General features: G+C 37.0%; 1 protein-coding gene across 1 annotated transcript in view; it reads right to left on the bottom strand.

The window, feature by feature from the left end:
- The window catches only part of LOC103032294 (mucin-19), a 45,019-nt gene extending 24,472 nt beyond the window's left edge, over positions 1 to 20,547 (bottom strand). Inside the window, exons 1-24 of the mRNA XM_049473697.1 lie at positions 20,451 to 20,547; positions 20,307 to 20,336; positions 18,231 to 18,456; positions 17,835 to 17,964; positions 15,845 to 15,908; positions 15,612 to 15,694; positions 14,492 to 14,684; positions 14,281 to 14,400; positions 13,247 to 13,367; positions 12,112 to 12,247; positions 11,949 to 12,026; positions 11,776 to 11,845; positions 10,170 to 10,301; positions 9,907 to 10,056; positions 9,622 to 9,716; positions 8,290 to 8,422; positions 7,865 to 8,108; positions 6,819 to 6,859; positions 5,904 to 5,992; positions 3,909 to 4,063; positions 3,301 to 3,439; positions 2,390 to 2,488; positions 1,631 to 1,825; positions 36 to 278 (exon numbers count right to left, since the gene is read on the bottom strand). Of these exons, the coding sequence (XP_049329654.1) occupies positions 36 to 278; positions 1,631 to 1,825; positions 2,390 to 2,488; positions 3,301 to 3,439; positions 3,909 to 4,063; positions 5,904 to 5,992; positions 6,819 to 6,859; positions 7,865 to 8,108; positions 8,290 to 8,422; positions 9,622 to 9,716; positions 9,907 to 10,056; positions 10,170 to 10,301; positions 11,776 to 11,845; positions 11,949 to 12,026; positions 12,112 to 12,247; positions 13,247 to 13,367; positions 14,281 to 14,400; positions 14,492 to 14,684; positions 15,612 to 15,694; positions 15,845 to 15,908; positions 17,835 to 17,964; positions 18,231 to 18,456; positions 20,307 to 20,336; positions 20,451 to 20,496 (3,012 nt within the window). The 5' untranslated portion in view covers positions 20,497 to 20,547. The remainder of the gene's footprint in view (positions 1 to 35; positions 279 to 1,630; positions 1,826 to 2,389; positions 2,489 to 3,300; positions 3,440 to 3,908; positions 4,064 to 5,903; positions 5,993 to 6,818; positions 6,860 to 7,864; positions 8,109 to 8,289; positions 8,423 to 9,621; positions 9,717 to 9,906; positions 10,057 to 10,169; positions 10,302 to 11,775; positions 11,846 to 11,948; positions 12,027 to 12,111; positions 12,248 to 13,246; positions 13,368 to 14,280; positions 14,401 to 14,491; positions 14,685 to 15,611; positions 15,695 to 15,844; positions 15,909 to 17,834; positions 17,965 to 18,230; positions 18,457 to 20,306; positions 20,337 to 20,450) is intronic.
- Between the last annotated feature and the right edge of the window lie 4,172 nt (positions 20,548 to 24,719).

Raw genomic sequence — 24,719 nt, 5'->3', positions numbered from 1 at the left:
ATCACAGCAAGGTCCCAATGAGCAATTAAAAAGACCTTTAGGCGGCAGTCTGCGAAGGTGTCGCTGAGCAGGATCATGCAGCGGCGCTGAGCCCAGGCCTCACAGTATGAATGGCGCTCACAGGGAAACACTTCCTGCGTGACGTCTGAACAGGGCGGGACCGCTGTCTTCCAGCTGTTCCCAAACTCCAGACTGCTGAACACCACCGAGGAGCTCCGGGTCAGAAGGTCGTTCGTCACTACTCCATCAAAATTCCCACACAGACCTCTCACATTACCCTGCCCATCCACACGCACAGAAAACAAGACAAACAAAGGTCAGTGTAACACAATATAGACATGTAAAAAGAGGTTTTTATATGGTTTACAAAGAAAAATCAAGGTGCTGCCAGTATGATCAGGAAATAGCTGGTTCAAATCCAGGTCATGCAGCTGGCCATCAGCATTTGGAGTTTGAGAAAAAGAGCACAATAGGACTTGCTCTCTTTGGGTGAATAGATGGTAGATGGTAGATGATACTCTCTCCCCACACCTCTCCTAAGGTAATGTCGGTCAGCATAGGCATCTGTTACCTGATGTATTGGAAACAAGTAGCTGCACTTTCCTCTCGTAACACTACTTATTTAAAGTGAAAATAGCACAGTCTCAACAGCCTAACTATTCGCACTAACCCCGCCTAGTAAATCATGTGACCATAGCCCACCAATAGAAACTCTGGTGTCCTTATGCAGCCCATATCAGACTTATGTAACTGGAGGCTACCACTGTATCTATCTAAGTAGGTCAAGACACATAAGCTTGTTTTAAAATATTAATAATTAAGCTATTTTTCTAAGTAACTAAACTTAAGCTACTTAAGCTACTACAGATGCTAAATACACTACACATACCTATTAACACCATGATACTTGTAAATAGTGTAATGTTAATTTATACACTAAGTGTAAATAGCGTCTGACATTAATAATGATATAATAATTTTATTTCTAACTATACCCTGTTTTTTTACCCAATTTCGAAGCTGTACCTATAAACTCAACTTATCACTAGCAATCCCCTCAACAACACAAGGGTAATGATCAGCACATGCCTCCTTAAATATGCGTGAAGTCAGACTCTGCCTCTTTTCTAGGTGCAGATGCAGCATCACTGGGTTGCCGGCATTCTCAGCACAGGGAAAGCACAGGGTCCCCAGCTCTTATGCATCAGCTAACAGACACCTGTGCTGACCAACATCATTATAGAAGTGATGTGGGGAAAGAGTGGGGAAAAAGTGCATGGCCAATTGTGCTCTCTCTCTGACTCTGGCTGCTGATGGAGAAGCAGCATTCAAACCAGGGATCCTTGCCTACTATTTTTTGCAAGATTTGTTAGTGTGATATTGAATAATCTCCTATTCAATTTGTAATAATTTATGATGTTTTGATAATCTATAAAATTAAGTTTTTAGATGCACTGTGTGGAATCAAGTTTTGATTAACAAATTCTGTCTAAATAAGTCTAAATGGGTTAAGATAATCCACTATAAAGATAAGTAAAGTAGTTGAATGATGAGCCTGTTTATCAGATCTTGGTTTAGTTGGTTTAAAACAGATATTTCAAGCCGGTTCAGCAGAAACAGAGCCCCTCACCTTCCATCTGGCCTGCAGCACAATTTTGACTCTGGTGTGCTTATCCCAGACCACAGTGAGCCCCAGATCCGGCACTGAGATGATGATATAGAGGCCCACAGTGTGGACAGAGTACAGGGGCTGAGCCTGCAGATGCCACCCGGACTTCTGCGTCTCTGTCACATTCATATCCCGCAGAGTCAGAGTCACCACGTCCTGCTCAAACACACAGTTCCAGTGTGAATTTATAATAAACAATATTTTAAACACTAGAGCAGAAGAGTTCATTAATATGATTTAACACATATAACATACAACACACACATCTGTAATTTACCTCACTGTAACATTCAAACAATTATAAAATTGTGTAAAAGTATAATATTTATGAAATATACAGCTCTGGAAAAAATAAGGTACCAAATGATGAGTTTCTTTGATTTTCCAAAATTGAAAACCCCTGGAATATAATCAAGACGAAGATGGATGATCACAAGCCATAAAAAATTGCATCAGGAGTGGCATAAAGTTATCCAAAAGCAGTGTGTAAGACTGGTGGAGGAGAACATGCCAACATGCATGAAAACCAGGGTTATTCCCCCAAATATTGATTTCTGAACTCTAGTTTATAGAATAAAACAACAATGTTCATTTTACTTAAACATATACCTATAAATATCAAAATCAGAGGAACTGATTCAGAAACTGAAGTGATCTCTTATTTTTTCCAGAGCTGTGTAGTTTGTATAAAGAGGTAAGGTTATTTTTGTATACAGGTACCTGGAGATCCAGTGAAATGGAGCGGGAACAGGTCAGAGCCTCGTCACAGCATGGCACACTCTCCACCCTGACTGCAAACAGCCCGGGGCCAGAAGCATCCTGAGACACACAGCCCAGAGAACGAAACTTGCATAACTGAATATATAATAAATTTATGTGCATTTATGTATAATTAATCTGCACCCACGATCAGGCCTCCAGCCTAAAACACAGGATAGGTGTGGGCATTTCCAAGTCGTGCCCTGAAGTAACACATCATGAAACTTATATACTGTTATCCCATGACTTTTGAATGAATGAATAAATGAAGTTCAACTTATATGGCGCCTTTCTAGAAACCCAAAGACGCTTTACAATTTACACGTTTTACACACAAGCACATTACACACCAACACTCATCCATACACCTGTGAAAAGCGGCAGCCAATAGCTCACAGCTTACTCTCAACCGGAAACGACCGTCCACCTGGAGGACTGCATCGGGCACTACAGCATTTACCCAGGACAGAGTACCAATCCATATCTGAGCACAGTCATACATACATTTACACACACTAACACACACACAAACTTACATACATACCACACTTATATACACATACACACCAGTCAATCAATTTAGATTATCCAATTTACCAAATCAATTTTCTGGGCAATTTAGAGTACGTAATTTACCAGATCAATTAAGAGTATTCCATTTTTCTGGGCAATTTAGAGTATCCAATTTACCTGATCTCCATATTTTTGGACTGTGGGAGGAAACCAGAGTCCCCGGAGGAAACCCACGCAGACATAGAGAAAACATGGAAACATCCACCCAGATAGGGACTTGAACCCAAGACCCCTGTGCTGGGAGGCGAACGTGCCAACCACTAAGCCACCATGCATGTAAGTGCACTATATTTACCCACCTCAACCAGTGTGTACTGACAGTTCCCATCGAAGCGATACCACTTGGAGTCAAAAGTATTGTACTGTCCATTCCCAAACACCTCACACACCCCCGGGCACGGCTCCCCTTCACAGTACCACTGCCCTCCTCTGCAGGTGCTGGGAAATAAACCATTCATATTTATGATGATCAATAGACCTTCAAAACAGTTTAACAATAATTCTTTTTAAGATTTACTCCCAATGAACACATTATAACACATTTAAAATAATGTAGACATATTAATTATTCATTTAGTAATTTCCGTAAAAATATCAAGCTATTTAAATGTGTACAAGAATTCCCTATCCGACCTATCATCTTAGGATTACCCCGCCCCTTTAAGAAAGAAACCTTTGGCATCAGTCACATAACAACCTTCACAATGTTTTATTTGGAATTACTAAGGACACGTACTACTGGAGGCTTAGCGAATCATGCTTATGATACAACAGTATGTTACAATAGTACAATAGTACAATTTTTTTTTATCTGTTTATTTTAGAGAATAAAGTGTAAGTATTTTAATAATATTATTTCTCATATTTGAAGCTATGAGTATTGCATGCTTCCTCAGCTTCCACTCACCATTGTTTGCAGTTTGTCACCACGCTCTGTCCGGATGCGTAAACACTCCCGCTGAACTCACACGTGCAGTTATCCTGAGTTACACACCCACCATTGTGATCCTCAACCAGACCTGCCGGACAGTAGCAGCCACTGGTGCACGTCTCTTCACCACTCTGTAAAGACATACCAAACAAGATGCAGTGCAGCACATTCATAACAAACACTGTGCACCGGTATATATGACATGGACAAATGTATTGGAAGAACTTCTCATTCAATGTTTCCTATAATATAAGTGCTTATCCTACTTTTGTTTAAGTGACTGTCTCTACTGTCCAGGGAAGACTTTACTTACTTGATTCAGAGTCATTGTTGTATAAATTTGATTGCATTCACTGACAAGAGTGTTAATAAGGTCAGGATGTTGGATAATCACCACTTATCCCACCTCACCCTCAACTCTCTAACCCTGCGTTCACACTAGAATGTGTTGAGCCGCTCGTGTCGCCCCACTTTCATCGCTTGTGGGCGTGTCAAAGCTCAACACGCTCGTGTATCATGGTCCAGCTTCCAACAAGAAAAAGGGCACCAAAAATGTTATTGCTTCAACGGCCCTAAAACAAATATTTATTAAATGTGTGTTTGTATTGAATATGTATTTGTTAACTAAATTAAGATCACTAAAATTGTTAAAAATAAACTGACTTTAATTTGCATAAAGTTGAGAAAATTTCAACTCCGTGTCGCTTGTCGCTCTGCTGCTTTGTTGCTTGTGACCTCTCGCGTGTTGCGGCGGAAAATCGCACCCTGCCAAATGAATGGTTGTTGCTTTCCAGTGTGAAAGCAGGGTAAGGTCGTTTTAAAAACCAGCACTAATTGGTCCGGTTAAAACGGACTCTGGTTCAATTCTACCCTTAGTGCAGTTTGATTAAGCAGGTGTAAAAAGAGTAATTGCACTTGGGTGTGGATCAAAAGAACCAGACCAAGACCAGCTAGTGGAGGTGGTCTCGGTCCGGTCCCAAACGAACTCTGGAATGATTCACTTGTGGTGAGAACGTAATCTGGTCTCAATCCGACCCAGCTATCAAATATACTTCTTTTATTTGAGCTAAACTGCAGATAAGGCAGCCTGGAAGGAAAAAGCCTGCTCGCATGGTATATTGGTGTGCATTTTTGTGTGTTTATGTTTGTGCATGTGTGAAACCAGACCAAATAGAGGGAGAAAACGCTACAAAGAAACAAATCCATGAACTGATTTAGACCAGAGAAACGAACTACAGGTGTGAAAATGCCCTAAGTCATCTCATCCACTGCTCCAGAGCTTAATGCCAGGGCCTGGTATTATGCATGGTGCCAATAGGTTCATGTTATATATCTGTTGCCAAGAGAGTCCTATGCTATTGCCAGTTCTGTTCTGCAGGGACTAGACAAGTTTTTTTTGTGTGTGTCTGTGTGTGTGTGCATTTATACATCTGTGTCAACAATAGGTGCAACATAAATGAATTAGATGAATGCATTGATCTAAAGAGGTGTCCATAAACATTTGGACTTATAATGTACATTATATTGCCAAACATATTTGCTCATCTGCTGTGCATTTGGTGATGAAGTTCTATATGCTCTACTCTTCTTGAGCTAATCTGAAGACCACATGAAGTTCGGAGGTCTGTAGTGACTGAAAGTTGACCTCTGCACACTATGCTCCTCAGAACCGCTGACCCCTCTCTGTCATGTTACATGGCCCAACACTTTGTGATTGAGTTGCATTCATTCCCAGTCTCTTACAACTTGTTATAATATCACTGACAGTTGGCTGTGGAATATTTAGTAGTGTGAAAATTTCACGACTGGGCTTGTTGTGCAGATGCTGCATCCTATCATGGTACGATGCTGACATTCACTGAGCTCCTGAGAGTGACCTATTCCTTCACTAATAATTGTAGAAGCAGCTTGGTTGTGTGTATATTATATAATTTAGTGCATATCATGTATAATATAATCCAAAATACTCACAAATGGTTTGCTCAGGCTTTCGCATGTCCTCCGAGCTGTGTTGACTGATGCTTGTGCACAGTGCACACATATTTTACCCTTTGGACAGTCTAGAGAACACAGTGCAACAACAGGAGACATCAGTAATACAGCATAGCACCAATGGTTCAAGCAAAAATACATATATTAGATTAATTAATTCAATTAAACTAAAATGTATGCAAAACTAAGAGAGCTGATTGTATCCCAAAGTACATATTGCACAAATGACGTACATGTACACCCAAGTTACAACAGTGCCATTACTATAGCTTCCAATGAGAGTCTGGCTTCTGGTTGATGGTATTTAAACCATTCAACAGTTCAGTCAGGATTGATGGCTTCTGAGCATGAGCAGCCCACTTTAAATTACTCTACAGATTTTTAAAAACATTATTGAACACTTTCTGTAAATCCTATAAACTTCATTTTACTTCTCAAATATGACTGTGTTCGCCTGCTATATGATATATTTAACTACAATTTCTGACCTGAACAACCAATGATTTATAAAGGAAAATCATGAAAAATATCAGGGGTGCCCAAACTTTTTCATACTGCTGTTTGTGGTACAATGTTATGCTAAATAATGTTAAATCAAATGGAACTGAACGCATGTACTGTAAACTGACTGATAGTAATTTATAATCATTTTATAATACTATAATATTTAGCATTCTAAAACATTTGTACAGTACTGTATACAGTGCTTCTTTACCTATTTACACTCCAATTTTTTAGTGATAACAGACTATAATTTGCACTAACGACACAGGTCACACCCTCAGGTTTACACTGTATAAGCAGTTCCTGACCAATTCATCTCAAGCATGACTCAATATGAAATCTTAAAGCAGCAGGGTTATGTAATAAGACATTTAAGATAATCAACTTTACCGCAAGCTTCAGAACATTGGAGAACTCCATTTTCACACAGGCTGAAAGACAAATATCAAACATCATTAACATGATTTTAATTAAAACACTAATTTTGATGATTATTGTATGTGTTTATGATTGTGTACAGCATAAACAGCTTTGAGTAGGAATGCATTAATATTCTAAACAGGTTTCACTGGAAATGCTTTTGGCTTTAAGTTGGATTTTTCCCTGTTTAAAAGCATACAGTTCCAGAGAAAAGTTTGGACACACCTTCTTATTCAATGTTTTTTCTTTATTTTCCCTACAGTGATCGTCAAAAAAAGTGAGTGTTCCGGTAAGCCTGGGCAATATTAGCTAGCGATTCATCCCACGTAGCTTGTAAAAGGTAACGTTAAGTGATATACTTACCTCTAAATGGCAGAAGAGCTAGCGTTGCAGTTAGCAGCTAATGCTAATGCTGGTCCAGCAGTGCTAGCCCGGGTTGCCAGCTGGCTACAGGCTGATAATACTCAACCCTAAATGTCAAAAGAACTAGTGGTTAGCACAGTAAGTAGCTAATGGTAATACAGCTCTAGCAGTGCTAGCCAGGGTTAAGAGCAGTCTACAGGCCAATAATACTCACCTCTGAATAGCAAAAGACCCTTAGGCACTTAGCTTCTAAAGCTAATACTGCTCCAGCAGTGCTATTCGGGATTAGCAGCAGGCTAGACTGATAATATTCACCTCTGAACAGCAAAAGAGCTAGCGTTTAGCGTGGTTAGCGGCTAATGCTAATACTCCTCCAGTCTTGAGTCTCGGGGCAGGAGAACTAAACTGAAACTCCTGTATAACGCTGCACTTTAGCTTTAGAGGAGCTTTACTGCTCCTTACCTGACTAGTAAAAATCATACATAAGGTGCACTACATAATAAGGTGCACTGATGATTTTTGGGAAAATTAAAGGATTTTAAGAGCTCCTTAGTGTGCAAAAAATGTAAAAATACTAATTTTAATGAGAAATGTTGTGTCCAAACTTTTAACTGGTACTCTACATGGCTAAAATAAGAATTTCAGGTTTTTACCACTGTCGCCCATCAATAACAACGGGTCCTGGAGGTGTGGTTCCTCCCTGGTAGTGGCACATACAGAGGGCGCTAGAGCTGCACTCCAGTGGGGTGTTAAGGTGTGTTCCTGCCAGGCATCCGCAGCCCTCCACTGAGTCAGCCGCCACGTCACAGGTGGGGTCCGAGCCGCTTAAGGATCGGCAGGTCCGGTTACAGGCGCTCATCGTGTAGCTGAACATCAGATTTCCGTTACAGGTGACGCCTGAAATACAGATGAGCATCTATCAAACTTTTGCTGTAACAAAGAACATTGTGAAATAATAATGTACGAAAAGCGCTGTTTAAATAAATATGAACTGAATTCAATTCAATAGGTTTAATCCTTGTCCTAAATGGCAGTCATTAAAGTACACAGATATATCTAATTATATAACTGCACTCACCACAGTCTGCCTCTGCTCTCCAGTCACCCACATCAATCCCCTGACTGGCACAGGCTTTAGCGTAGTTACTGAGGGCAACACACAGGCAACCCTGGACTCCAGACGTGCACTGGCAGGTTCTCTGAACACAGGCCTGCGGGTAGTCCAACACTTATATTAATATAAGCACTAACTTAACAGAATAACTTTCAGAAAAATAATGTACCGCATTTTTGCATTATAAGGCTCATCGGATTATAAGGCGCACTTTCAATTAACGTATATTTTCAGGTCTATTTTCATAAATAAGGTGCATTATGCAACACTAGTAAGAAACAGGGGTTTTGCCATGTTTCCTCCACCCAGTGGTGAGACCTGTAAAGCTAAGCTAAGTTACATGAACAAAACTATAATTCTAAAAAAAAAAAAACATTTTCTTTTAAATTCAAACGAGCACTGGATGTAAATCTACACAACGATTTCTCTCCTAAAAACTAGTTATTTGGGTGATTAAAGTGCCTTAATTTATTGGCAGTAAGCTTAGATTTTCCGATTTCCACTACTGCTAGCCACGTCTAGCAACTAATTCAAGGATTCAAGGATTCAAGGAGATTTTGTTGCATTCGCATCATATGTGGTACATGAGGAGGAATGAAATTGTGATCTGACGATCCAGTTTACATCAAGCTGTTGTTAAAATAGATATATAGATAAATTAAGGTAACAAAATAAAAGAAAACAATAAAAATAGAATATGACAAAATAGATAAAGATAAAGTGCAAGTTTGCTATAGCAGCATGACAATGAAACAAAAATGGAATGCCGTCCAACAGCGGTACACTGAGGAACCCTGAGTGTTCCGGAAAGTCAGGACGATATTAGCTAGCGATTCCTCCCACGTACTTTGTTTAAACATGGTAAATGCTCAGGCTACAGCCTGATAATACCGCTAAATGGCAAATGACCTAGCGCTTAGCATGGTTAACAGCTAATGCTAATGCTGCTCCTTCAGTGCTAGCCGGGGTTAGCAACAGACTACAGGCTGATAATAGTCACCTGTGAATGACGAAAGAGATAGCGCTTAGCGAGGTTAATGCTTATACTGTTCCAGTCTTGAGTCTTGGTGCTGGAGAACTAAACTGAAACTCCTGTATAAAGCTGTACTTCAGAGGAGTGGCTTTACTGCTCCTTACAACCTGACTGGTAAAATTCATACATAATGCACACTGGATTATAAGGCACACTGATGATTTTTGGGAAAATTAAAGATTTTTAAGTGCGCCTTATAGTGTGAAAAATACGTTTTTTTTTAAATATACAAATGTATAAATAAAGAATAAAATTACTCTTACATCAAAAAAGCTGTTAACAGGCACGTAATCATGGCAGCGGGCAAACACACTGCTCGTATTCCACAACTGGCTGCACTTCTGCTCAGCAAAGATCTCTACAGAAAATAACAATTAACAACAAATATCAATACAATATTATATGGTCTCTATGGTTTCTTTATATTTATTTCCAAAACCGTTTTTAATAGTTTTGTACCAACGTGTATTTGAGGTTAGTACATTTTTTAAAATTTTATAGTTTTAACATGTATATATTCCTTTATAATAAAAGAATATCAGCTTTACCATTGTCAGTGTTGACACATAAAACAGTAGTTGGTGGGTTACAGTCTCCTATAGCCCAGGACTGGGTAAACGGCACAACTGCGTTCTCTATAATCCCACTGCTGGTGGTGAAATCATCTTCTGTATTGCTGTTATAGATTCCACACAGACCTACAATACAGTGAAATCATTATCATGCATGCATATAAAATCCTAAATCTTCTGCACAACAAAGCTTTTCAGAATTTCTATAATAAAGAGAAATTTATGAAGGTTATGAATACCTCTGGTCTGTACGTATGTAGGCAGAAATATGTACAGCTGAATTTCTGGAAAAACCTGAACTTTAATCTTCATGCCAAAAGAGGTCTGGACATGAACAAACATTGAAGACTGCCAGAAGACTATAGTGTGATCTGAAAGAAAACCAGTGCATAAAACATGAGAGAGGGCACTGACTGTATACAGAGAATATACACTGTTTACAAGTTTTTAAGCCTGGGCTACAGGATAATATGAACAGATATGAGTACTGAACAGATATGAGTAATTGTTTAAATTGATGATCTTAAAATCTGTAGATGTTTAGAAATAGCTCTAAGAGAAATTACTGGCTGTGTATGTGTGTGTGAGTAGGGTGGACTCAAGCTATTTGAAGGGCATGGGTGGAAAAAGACAAAGTGCAAACATAAATAGATGAAATAGATGCACATTTAGGAATTTTTCAAGTTGTGTGCTATCATTGATAACTATCTAATCTGTCTTGTACAATAAAAAAAACAAAAGTTAAGGTACTGAAGGTGCACTTTTTCAATAGAAGGGGCACCTAACCAGGCATTTCATGTTCACTTCACCTGTAGAAAAACCTCATCCCTATACAGCACCACATCACATTTGCTGTACAGGAAATTTCAGTAGTGTCAGGAAAAAAAATATTTTATATCTTATGATTAAAGTTTTTATTAAATGTATGCTCAGAGATTGCTATTTAATCCTTGAACTGTAGTCTAGACTTCTTATCCCAAAGTGGAAATGCGTATTCCTTGAAATTAATTTCTGCTAAATCTAAGTAGAAGAAGTGAAATCCCAAATGCATGGAGACAAAGTTCATCTAACACCAAATAAGCAGTTGTTTATGCCTGTTCTATAAAAAAATCTTGTGTACACTGCTCTTTTTCCTAGTTATGAAAGCACCGGACAGGTCAAAAGGGGACACGAAGCCTAAAACATTCCTCTGCTTTTCATGCATAAAAAACTGTTGAAATATTTGTATGCTAGAGCTACTGTCATAGACTTGTGCTGCGATGGCTGTTCTTGCCATGCATGTGAATCAATAAATAGCTAAAATGATTCCTGCGACCTAATGGCAATATTTTCTGTCTGAAGATCAGATGGCCATTTTTTAGAACACAATATTTAATTATTCATCATGGTATTTAGTATTATTTATCTTTTTTTTCCTACAAGGAGGGCACCAAGTAGGGCACTTTGATTTTTTGGACGTTTTTACCACTAGACAACACACTTTAGGGCATAGAGCCACTAGAGCAGGGGCGGTTGCCGCCCCCTCTGCACCCTCCCCTCCTTGAGTCTATCAGTGTGTGTGTGTGTGTTGGTCAATCGAGATCACTAACATCATGAAGCACCACTTAATTAATACCTCAAATTGGATTAGGTATATGTTTGTATGTAGGTATGTATAATTCTGTACTTTTTTCTTCTTTTTAAATATTTAATAATCCAAGTCCCAGAAAAAAAAACAGTGAAAACCTATTGAAAATTGTTTAAAAATAAAAACTTTACACCACAACTTTAATTGCAAATAATAAAGTTAATAAACTCAGCATAAAGTAAACCCACATTTATACCATTTTTTTCTTCACAACCTACCAGTCTGAGCAAGATCAGTGACTTCCTCTTGTCCCAGTTTTACACTGTTTGCTGAGAAAGTGTATCTCTCCTAAACAAAGAGTAGCACATAATAATTATTTCATAAAATATAGTTTAAATATAATGTAGCATGCTATACGAGATTAATGGATTAAAGAATCTCAAGAACACACCTGATACACATCAAGGTACATCTGTGCTATAGATGCATCTGTATCAGAATACTTGACTGTGACAGTCCAGCTGGATCCCTGTGAGATAATTTGGTAAAATGAGGAAACAAGAACGGTTGCTACTGGAAATAAATGAGTCTGGCATAGTTAATTTTTCACTCACGCTTGCAGCCACGTAGGTACATTTTCCAGGCACTCGATACTGTTTACCATCAAATGTCATGACAGCCTGCCCTTCCATGTTACAGGTAGGAGGACAGAAGTTAGCAGAGCAGCTCCATTTACCTTGGACGCATACACTAAAATAAAAACAGAGACAAAAGGTACAAAAAATGAAAAATGATCTGATTAACATTCACATTGAAAATAAAGGATAATTGACTGTATATACCAAGTAAAAGTGTAAAAGTAACAGTCTCTACTGTACATTGCTGTGAGGGTTTGATTGCATTTAGCATTGACAGAGCATTTCTGAGGTCAGGATGTTGAATGATTTTCACCCCATCTTATCCTTAATTTACCTATTTAACTAAGAGTGTACTCACACTAGGCTCAGTTCAGTTTAATTGTGCCAAAGCATGGTTCTGCCCCCTCCCTAATTCCCCATTAGCCTGCACTCACACTGTGTTTAAACAGTCTGTGCCCAAGCACGCTTACATCATTACTCACTGCTCAGTGGGCTTGCCGGTGTTGTGCTGAATTCAGCACCCCCGCCATGAAAAGCACCCTCTCTTGGGAGCACGTCTTCTCAATAAAAGCGGAGATAATATGCCAAAACTCACAGTTATCTCAGTCACGGTTACATATATAGCGAGAGAGGGGTGCTTTTCCTGGCAGGGTGCCGAATTCAGCACAACATCGCCATTTCTTTACAGAAACGTTGCATCACTGGTGTCATCTTGTTCTGTGCTCGTACCCAAGTGAACCATGCCTTGCCCACCTCTTCATCCGCTCCAAAAGGAGACACATCACACCCGCTCAGTTTAAACTGATTCCTCCTCATGTTCGGTGCAATTACCCATTCTCACCAGAGAGGGCCCTACATCCCAAATCTTACAAACATCAGCTTTAAATAAGAAGATAAAGCAAAAAGTTCCTTTCGCAGTCAACTAATCTGCGATTATTCTTCTTGTTGGATTGTTAATAAGTGGTTATTAAAGTCAATAACCTTGAGGCCCTCATTGGCTCACATTTTGGCTCACAGAGTTCGAGTAAGAGGGTCTCTTATCCGCATCCTGCTCAGGGACCCAGGGAAGTAAATGCCTGTTTCTAAATACTTTACCAAATGTGTTCCTTACCATGACTGGCACTTTGAGTTGCGCTCTGCTCCTGGTGGATACGTTTTCCCTCCATGTACACATGGACAACTCTTCACATCAATACAATGATCCCCATCAGCTCGATCATTCAGAACCATACCTGACACAGCGTGAATGGGAAGAGACATTATTACTAGAGATGCGCAAGAATACTGCAATATTTTGACAGCTGTTTAAGGTGTTAGTTCTCCAATATTGACATCAATGTCTTAAGTGATGAGTCTTAAGATGTAGATCATATACTGTATTTATGTTATATTTAGATCAGAATACTTCATGGTTCATGAGTAAAACTAAAGCCTTTATAGGCATGTCAGTTATATCAACTAATGCAATACTATCCTGTTTAAAACTGTTTAAATGGGGAGAGACCAAAATATGTGAAACAAAAGGAGTGTTTACAATTTTAAATACATATTTTACATCACTGATAAAATCAGACAATTCAATTTAGTTTAACTTAGCTTCGTTAGAAGCGTTTGGCTCCCTAATGCACAAAAAAGCGAGATTTTCCAGCTTGCTCTGGATACTGTGCTTGCACAGATCTCCTAAACAAGCGGATGATATTACCACTAACACGCTTACCCCCTTCACTCGCAGTGTAAGCAGCAAGCAGATTAGCTCTTTTCGTTGAAGAAAGGGACTTTTTATATTTTTAACGGTCACTAAGTTGAGCATAGCGGGAACTTCAACCAGTCATATTTCAATCAGTGTTTGAACTCCTTATTAATATCGTCTTCATCAGGATGAAAGCCAGTGGGGTTGTAAAGCTAATGCTGCGAAAACGATAATACCAGTAGTGCTGCTCACAGCAGCCTGGAGCTGGAGTGGTAGCAATGCTAACAGCATGGTAGGGATGCTAACAGTGCTGTAGCAATGTAGCAATGGAATGGTCACTCAGTTACTGAAATTGCCTCTTTTTGGCCAACCCACTAGGCTGTCCAGAAAAAAAAACACAATACAAATACTAAAACAATGCATAATAATAAAAGAAAAGCTTTTTTTCCACTTACCTGCTGGGGGTAAACATGTGCTGACTAAAGATTCTGACTGTGGCTGGGGGTTGGTGCAGGTGGGAGGAAAGGGCGAGCCCAGCTCCTGAAATTTCAGATCTCCAGGACAGGTAGGTTTTGCTGCAGGGAACAATAACAGTTTTAATACTGAATAACTTGATACAAAGAATCTACAAAGTTATATTTCTGTGTACAAAAAAGCCAAACTCACAGCATGAGGTTTTAGATCTCCACACAGACCAAAAGTTGGACTGATTCCCACAGCTGAAAGCAACCTCTTCAAAAAAGGCACACTTCGCATACACGTTCACAGTGCTGGGCATGCGCGAGCACAGGTCAATATACAGGTTTTGCGCAGATTTACCACCAGGACATCCAGTAGCAAAAGACAGGACCTCACAAACCTGGAAAAATTATATATATATATTGTTATACAAAGCATACAAAATATTAACTGGGAATTTGGATACCATTAAGAGAACATGTTTGTCCCAAAAACCTAAATTCACACAGTTATCTGCAGTTATTTGTTTTAACACTTGAGGATACTTAAAAAGTGTCCTATGTAACAATAGTAACTTGAGGTGGTCCAGATGAGAGCCAGTTTCATCATAACAACTTTACAGTAACTAACCTTTATTTCTTAAAGTTTTTTTTTAACTTAGTTGAGTAGATATTTCCATAATATGGATTATTGGACATGGACATTATTTAAATAGAAATATTCACTGTATACCTGTTTACAACTGATGCTCTTAAACACATTAACAGGCAAGACATTCAAGTAATTAACTTTTTACATGTTCAGTACAGCTGTTAACTGAAGTTAACAAGAAGCTGACTGAGAAAATCCAGCCAAGATGTGCAAAACTGTCATCTAAGCAAGAGGCGCTACTTTAAAGAATCAAAAATATAAAACATATTATGCTTTATGATATTAGTTTTTATTCTTTTAGTATTTATCTACAATGCATAACATTTTAAAATAATGAAAAAAAAAAACACTTTTGGTGTTCTCTTAGTTCTGATTGGCTCATAATAATACTAAACAAATGTTAGATCTATGGTTTGGATGATGATAATGGATGATGATGATAATGATGTAAAATGTTGATCAACTGCATGTTTATTTACAAACAGGACAAAAATTTATAAATTTTACTTGATTTACTGTAGTATGTTTCTAAGTGTGCCTACCTCTACCCTGTGGGAGTTTATCTGCTTCACACTATGACTCCCTAAGCGATCTTAGAAACTATATGAAGCTACTTAAATAAAGCCTACTTTTTTCCCTAAAGTAGGATTAGATATCAGAGTGCATTTTCACCAACCTGTGTTTTCTGAGGTTTAGAATCCTCAGTCACACACTTTCCATCAGACATGACATTAGCAGATATAAGCTGTGCTGGAGTTTCTGCAAAATACAAACAAAAGAGTTTTTGTTACATAGAAATGATCTTATTAATCTCTGATTAATCTTCATATTATCCCAATGAGCGGCATCATTATCTATTTTTTATTTCTGTAAACAGATGATGACAGGGTTGACCTTATATTAACTAACCTGCACCGTTCAGTCGGCCACACACTCCTGCCATGTCGCTCAGTAAGTCATGGTCCAGCTGCACCTATAGTGACATGAGAGAACATAGACTGTAAACAATATAAACAGCTTCAACTCAAAAATTTGAAAGTTCAAAAGCCGCCATAAAGTTTTAATTTACATGCAATTAGTTTTACTACTTACTTCAACTTACAAGTTTATGTCTGATTCAGCTTTGGACTTCTCTTAGCAAATCGATTTGACAACAGAATACATGTATTTTTTTTAAATACAGATAACTTCTTCACATAAACTATATTCACTTGTTAACTTAGTTATTTATTATTATAAGTCAGTTCATTATTTAATTTCCTGGGGGAAATTCCTGCTCAGTTTTGTGAGTGAAATTTTGAGTTCACGATGAGTTTTTCCAAGTAAGTGAAACTCGTCCATGGAGCAAAAGGATTTATTTAATTCTTTTGTTTAACACTTTTAAGTTTACTAAACTTGTGTGGAAGAATGTTGGCCCATTCTTCTTTGCAGAATTGTTTTAATTGAGCCTCACTGGAGGGTTTTCAAGCACGAATTACCTACCTGGGATCATGTACAGTAAAGCAGCTCCAGATCATCACACTACCACCACCATGTTTTACATTCAGTATGATGTTCTTTTTTCTGAAATTATGTTTAGGTGTAATGTCCAAAGAATAGAAGTTCTGGAGATCATCAATATGTGTTCTTTTTGGTCAGCAGTGTTTTTTGCCTTGAAACTCCATGGCCATGGAGACCATTTTTACCTCTCTTTCTTATTGTTAAATCATTATTACTGACCTTAACTGATGCAAGTGAGACCTGAGGTTCTTTTAATGATGCTATAGGTTCCTTTGAGACCTCCTCTATGAGTTGTCCATGCCCTTTTGGAGTAATTTGGTCGGACCACCAAGGTTCGCCAGTGTTCCCTGTTTTTTCCATTTGTGAATAATAGCTCTCACTGTGGTCCGCTGTGAGACTCAAAGCCCTAGAAATTACTTTTTTCCAAATTACATTTTCCTGATAGATGTAAATGAATTTGTTTGTCATGGTTTTTTCATAAGATATGGATTGGCACTCTGACGTGGGCCAAAGGTTGTTTTCGATTGAGACTATGTGATTGTCCGTCGCTTCTTATTAGTGTTGTGTTTAAGTGATTGTGTGTAGAATGTTATTGTAAGTAGACCTGTCACAATAATTACATTATCGACTTATCGTTCAATAAACGGACATGAACTCAATCATTTTAATAATCGTGATATCGTCCATTATGTTTGTATCTACAAAATGCACTTACATATATTGTGACTGTGTGACCCGCTAGTGCAGAAGCACAGAGAGACACAGGGAGCAAATAAACTCAAAACATACCTTTATTAGGAAAAATGGAAAAATTAACACCCAAAACAAACTTAAAGAAACATAGTAACGTCCCAGTGCAGCTCTAGCCACTTGTCTCTTAGGTTTGTTTTGCCTTTATGCTGATCCAACGTGGGCCAGATGGGACAGACCGGGGCTGCACGTCATGGTGTAGGGCAGACCCATGGTTCCCCTGCCTCCGCACTTCGCAATGTGTGTGTATGTGTATGTATATATATAAATATATATTATTTATGACTATAACCTACTTTGGTTCAAGCAGGGAACTTTTCGGGTTCCATAATTAGGTCTGTGAACAGGAATGGAAAGTTTGTCTTTAAAAGCGTGCAATTTCTTTGTTATGATATTATGTTATCATTATATTAGTGCCATTTAATGGTCTTAAAAAGCCAACAATATCGTTTATCGCAATAATTTCTAGGACAACATATCGTTTGCAAAAAATTGTTATCGTGACAGGCCCAATTGTAAGCGTCCTTGGATGCCAAGAAAGGCAAAAAGGCACTAAATAAGTGTAACTGTAAATAAGTGTTAGCACTTATAAAGAACCTTTCATAGTTGACGATAACACTAATAATTGTACTGCAGGATCACAACTCACCCAAACTGAACTGATGCCGCCAGGTTGACTGCGCCAGATGGCAGAAAACGGGAGAACCTTGCTTCTAAGCTTGATGAAGACACCATACTGATAAACCAGCTGATAGGTGTGATCGAAGGGGAGAGAGATACTGAAAAATAGTTGTAAAATCAGAAACATTGATTTATTCTGCAGTAAAATGTTCACACAGTGCTTTTCTCAGTAAATGTTTTACTCCAACACAAAACCAAATAAACTAACAGCAGGTAATATGACACTTATTAATGCCACAGAGTGACTGTGCCTTAGTACAGCTTTTAACTTATACAGCACAAGCGAGTCACTTTAATTGTTGAGGAAATTCCTGATGCTGCTTCTGTTAAAGGATTAAATTCTCACTTTCACACTGAACCCTACCTGCTTCCTTCCACAGTGATTTTCCCGTCCTGCAGTACGGTGGTGATTTTATTCACAGTGATCTCCACGCTGTTCATGAGGCCGGTGGCATTGCGCTGGACAGTGATGCTACAGGTCACCCCGGACAGAGTGAAGCGGGTCAGGGTGAAAGGACATGTAGACTTCAGGTAGAACATACTCTTACTGAAGGTCTGAATCACCCCACTGCCAAACGTCTCACACACATCTGCAATAGAGATAAACCCCTTAACAACTGCTGTCAAATATTGTCCCAGTTAAAAGTTTGGAAGCACCATCTATCTCATTCAATGTTATTTTTTTTTAATAATATTATTTATTATACCATTTTAATAATTAATTTATTATTAATTAACAGTATTTAAACTTGTTTTTGTTCATCAGACATCCTTATTTATTTTTTTTCCTTTCTTACTTTTTTATATAAAAAAAAAATATTTATTTTGTATCACTATCCCTCTTTAATGCATAACATGGATGACATAATCTGCATTCATTTTCTATGTAACTTCATCTACCGCTGAGTGGTTCTATGATATATCTTTAAAATAAATGAATCATAAATCATTTTCTATTTCAAGTATGCAGTAAATATACTGTATATTTTTTTTGTTCTTCATTTTCCATTTTACCTTATTACTTTATAAAGAAGCACAGCTTTTGTATTTTTACATCAGGTTTACACACACACACACACACACACACACACGGGTCAGACACAACCCACATGCATTTACCATTACACAGCTCAGCACAGCTTCAGTCACACAGCTAACTCAGTACTGTTTTACAATTGTTCTAACATTACTTTACAAAATATTTGATGCCAGTATTGAAAGATTACTGAACATAGTATTTAATAAGGTTTAGGTTACCCAGAGAGTGAGTACAATACTTGTAGGAACGTTACAAGTAATTTATCAGCTAGCTATTAGCTGTTAGCATATTCCATTGTATTTTACTGGAGTTAGCTAACTATAGTAGTTAGCTTAGCTAACTACTTAGCAAAGTAGTTAGCTAAGCTAAATAGGTTACTTTGCTAAATAGCCACCAATTTACGTAGCTAAGTAGTTTTAACTAAAAATAATTAGCTAGCTACAGATTTAGCTACCTAACATATGTTAATAGCTAGCTTGGTAATAATAACAATTACTTAATTGTTATTTTTACCTAGCGTTATTTTAAAGACGATTTCTACAAAAGAGTAAAAATGTCTGTTGGCATATTCAAATTTACTTATCTACTGGAGTTAGCCAAGTTATTTTTGTGACAACAATATTCTTGGTGAAAAACTGACAAAAAACTTATTTTTTAAATTAATTTATAGAATAAACCACTTAAACATAATAAATATTCAATAGAAACAAACACAATCTGTAATTTTTTAACATTTTGTAAACAACAAATTACCAATATTTTGACTATATACATGTATATAATAATAAATAAATAAAAATAATAATTAAAAATAAATAATAATAATAATAATAATAATAATAATAATAATAATAATAATAATAATAATAATAATAATAATAATAGCGAAACAGAATGCTTTAAAGAATTATTAATACAGCCTTTTCACAGTATACTTAGCTAAAAAGCCTTTCTTAACTAAGTGGATATAACTAAAAATACTTTGCAAGCTACAGCAGATTAAGCAACTTAAAATGTGTCAACAGATGTATGTTATAATAAAAAAAATTATATTAATGTTATACTAATGTTATATTAACAAATGAATTGATTAAAATAAAAAATTAGATCAAATTACAAAACAAAGAAAAATGAATAAAAAAATGAATTAAATGAATGTGGGTAATTTTTGACCCATGTTGTTCATTAGAGGTAGTGTGCATATGCTGTGCATAAGAGGGTTAATATTGAAGACATCAAAAAATATGATAATAATTTTTTAAACAAGATGTGTGACTATAAATTATATATATATATATATATATATATATATATATATATATATATATATATATATATATAAATAATTCATTAGAATATGAAATAAGTCTAGTATTGATTGATTATCCAGCAACTACATACTTGTTTGTGCTGTTGAGACCAAAATTTGACCTGAAAAAACAAACAGTGAAAGAAAAATATCAAAATCATTTTAATCATTTTAAATCCCACACAGAAAAGCCAACCGTTATGTAGTTACATAATAAAATTCCACACACTGCCTACCTGAGATCAGTATTATAACTCCTATAACGACCCGCTGCAGAGCCATGTTCTGAGATCCACCTTTAACACCTCCACACTCACTCCACTGCTGGGATCGGCTCAGCCCTGCAGTGCTTTTATACCCGGACCCACTGGCCTACTTTGAATAGCATGAGGAAATGAACCTGGAATTAAGCATTCAACCTGTTCCCCTCCAGAACTCAATGGGCTTCTCAGACGGAGTCCGATAACACTGCATTAATATTCTTTTTCACTGCAGTAACTCTAGAAATAAACATGTAAATTCATTGCTTTGTTTCGGGTGTTTAGGACATGGAGAGCCCAGGCCTTCTCCTATTGTTCATGCACTTTTTTTTTGTTTTTTGGCATGATGGTAGTGTGCACAGGTCAGAACAGAAGAGTTGGGTTTCTTTCTGGAACACGAATCTTGATGGAACTGATATAAAATCTCCAAATAAAAGTGTATGACCAATGTAGTAAGACATTCATTAATTGCTTGCTAAAAACAGATTTACTGTCAGGCAAATTAAGAAGATGGTCCATTACAAATGTTTTACATCGTTTTGATTCATTGACCTAAAAATAAATTAAAACAAATTAAATAATAAATAAAAAAAAGTTTGTTTATGTTCATAAACTAGATAAGGCATAGTAATTACTTATTTGTACTCAATTCCATTTACTAAAACACAGTTTTGATGTATTTGTACTTTTTCAAAAATATTTTAACTTTCATTTCTTAGTGTCTCACACTTTACATTGTTTAACAATATATTTTATGTGTCACTTGTAACACTTAGTGCAGCAGACTATTGGCCATAACTTACACCCTGAGCAAGGCACATCACGATGCACATCGCTATCTTACACCCCACCACCAGTCAATTTTCACACCTTGCACCTGCGCTGTTTAAATATTGGCAGAGCTCATGAATATATCTACACTGATGGGTGTGGTGGTCTGGAAGTGGTGAGTTCATGTCAATTTCTGGTGTATTTCTATGTTGGCAGCAGAAAACACAGGTGCTCCAGTGACTGATTAAAACTCTGACAACAGTCACCCTCCAGACATCCATTCCTATCTCGGCAATTCTGTAAAATAAACAGAATAAAAAAAGGAATAGGAAGTGACATGCTAAAATAGGAATAAACGATGCTGAGAAACTAAGTCATAATTGATATAGTAAGACATAATTATGACTATAAATCTCATTGTTAGCACTTAGTATATCATAATAATGATGTAATATCCCATAATTATAATTGACTATCCAGTTTTCCAAGTGGCGGAAAAGGCTTCCATACTAATAAGCTTCTTGAACTTCCACTAAAATTAGAAAGCTATTATTTGGTTTACTGTGACTCAACTCTATTGGAAACAAACAAAAAAATAGATTATTTCACAATAAGAGCTGTTTCCATTCTTTTCCCAGCCTCTGCACTTGATCAGTAGTGTGTAAATCCATCAGCCTGGTTAGAAATTATACCTTCTGCTTATTTCCTGCTCTTTAATTACTGCTCCTTACACTACTTCCCTGTTCACCTTCCCAAAGACTAGCATCTAAAACTAAAGAAGAACTAAAAATAAGAACTTCATTCTAAATTCAGATCTAACCAACAGTTTCAGAACCAATATAATGTAAAAAAAAACTTTCTGTCAACTATTGTTTTATATAAAAACATATAAGTAAAAGTATTTTGTGCTTTTTAGCTTTTTTGGATGTTAAGGGGTTTCCTCTGTTCCAGTCCTAGCCATTATAAGTGACATATAAACATTATAAGCAGGGCAATGGAAGGAGAAATTATCTGATGCATAATAAACACTAGCAACACACCCACGTTTTTAAAAGCATCAGCAGGTTAATACTGGAGGCATATTTACTTAAGAGTCCTTCTAGGCATGAAAATAAGGCTAATGTGTACCATCAGGCCAGTTCAGGACGTGACCTGACGTCATGAAAAACACTGCTGCTTAGAACTGCCTTAAAATGCTAATTACTACATGTTTGAGAATGTTTATATGGGTCACACAGCTCCAGGGTGTGGGTTCTCCCTGTGTCCATACGTGTTTGTAAGAGTGTGTTGTGCTTGTATAAGTGGATCAGACACAGCAGTGCTGCTGGAGTTCTTGAACACTGTGTTCACTAAGTTTCACACAATTTGTGTTGGTTATACTGTAGAGCTTCATCAGTGCTTCCAGGACTCCCCCAGGACACAATGGTGAACTATTCGCTGTCTAGTAGTAACACTAAAATGTCAGTCATAGCAGCACAACACACACTAACACACCAACACCATGTCAGTGTTGCAGCAGTGCTGAGATTGATCCCCCACCCAAATAATATTGCTCTGTGGTCATGTGAGGTCCTGAGCGTTGAAGAACAGGGTGAAAGGAGGATAATAATAAAGTATGCAGAAAAACAGATACAGGACTACAGTCTGTAACTATAGAACTACAAAATGTCCTATATGATCAGTGAGGCTGAAAAGATAGACAATGAGTGTAGAAAGTAGGTGGTCCTAATTATTCGGACTTTAATCCTATCCTATCCAATCATATCAATTATCTTGTGGTATTCAGAATTTTAAGAAGCTATTAAATAAAATAAGAATTAGCATGGTAATAGTCCTAACCAGCTTGGAAATTTACGACTGGTTGGAGATACACATATATGTATATGTATAACATATTTTTATATTTTCACCCTCTATAGAGATACAGAGCAGCCATGTTACCTTTTTGTTTTGTTTTTTTAATCTATGTAGCATTTTAAATATATTTTTCTAAATGTTAGCTTTTTTTTTTTTTTTTTTTTACATTACATTGACATTTTATAATAAATGGACCAATAATAGTGCTCCAACATTGCTATAAATTGCAACTTAATCTTTTTACATGAACTACCACTGAAAGTATCTAGGATGATTTAAATGATTGGCCACCAATATTATTTTAAAAAGTATAAAAATCATAAAAACGTTTAAGAGTTTGTAAATCTGGCCAGTTCATATAAAATAATTTTTGGTCGTATCGTATTTAAAGTAAATGCAGTCTGAAGTAGCTACTGCTGTGGACACAAGCTATTAAACATTATTTACATCTATTTACTATTTACTATTTACACACAAAAAGATAGTTCTGTGTGGAGCTATCTCACTAACCTAAGCTAACTTATATCTACAGCCTTCCAGAGAGAAGGAGCTGCGTCTGTGGTTGAAGGAACTAAATTCAACACATCCACCCAAACATTCATTTGTATGCTCTTAATATTCTGTGGAAGGAAACTGGGTCGTGAATCTCTGGTTCTGAAAGTCTGTGAGAGAAGCTGTTAGCTTTAGAGCTAACCTACGAGTGCTAGGGTATAGGGTGTGTGTAGCGAGCTGGTAAACCTCATGCTTTACTGGAGCTTCAGAAATGAGGACCCATTTCTCTGGGTTAGGATGTTCTAGTGTTGGTTTGTCCCTTATAAAATGGTAAGAGAAGACGTTCGGGCATTTGTTTGTATGTGTTACATTTAGCCACACCAACTATAGACACAGCTCCTCTTCTGTGGAAGGTGGTGGATACACAGCAAGTTAGTAAAATGGAACTTCTCAAAACAAATATTTTTGTATTGTGTTCAAATCACTGTTGTTCAAAATTCAGATCTTATTTTAATAAGTGTGACACCCTATGTCTTAACTATGTAACGTGTTAAACTAATAAGAATGGTCCTCTGCTGGAGCAGAGAATCTAACACAAAGTTCACAAAAATCGCCCCCTTCATAACATCATGCAGAATAAGGTGGATAGAGACAAGTCATGCGGCTGCTGTTGAACTGTTGGTTCTGCTTAATCTAAGCTTGCAGCTCGTGGCCAGCAGATGGTGCCATATTCTGTATTATCACCAAATCCTGGAACACTCACAAAGCTCTGGAAAAAAGTAAGAGACCACTTCAGTTTCTAAATCAGTTTCTCTGATTGTGCTATTTATAGGTATATGTTTGAGTAAAATGAACATTGTTGTTTTATTCTATAAACTACGGACAACATTTCACCCAAATTCCAAAAAAAAAAAACCCAAAAAACATTGTTATTTAGAGTATTTATTTGCAGAAAATGAGAAATGCGAGAAATGACTGAAATAACAATAAAGATTCAGAGCTTTCAGACCTCAAAAAAATGCAAAGAAAACAAGCTCATAACTATAAAGTTGTAAGAGTTCAGAAATCAATATTTGGTGGAATAACCCTGGTTTTTAATCACAGTTTTCATGCATTTTGGCATGT

This window comes from Astyanax mexicanus, chromosome 2 (assembly GCF_023375975.1).
Source record: "Astyanax mexicanus isolate ESR-SI-001 chromosome 2, AstMex3_surface, whole genome shotgun sequence".
NCBI classification, from domain to species: domain Eukaryota; kingdom Metazoa; phylum Chordata; class Actinopteri; order Characiformes; family Acestrorhamphidae; genus Astyanax; species Astyanax mexicanus.
This window is presented reverse-complemented; position numbering and strand designations above follow the sequence as displayed.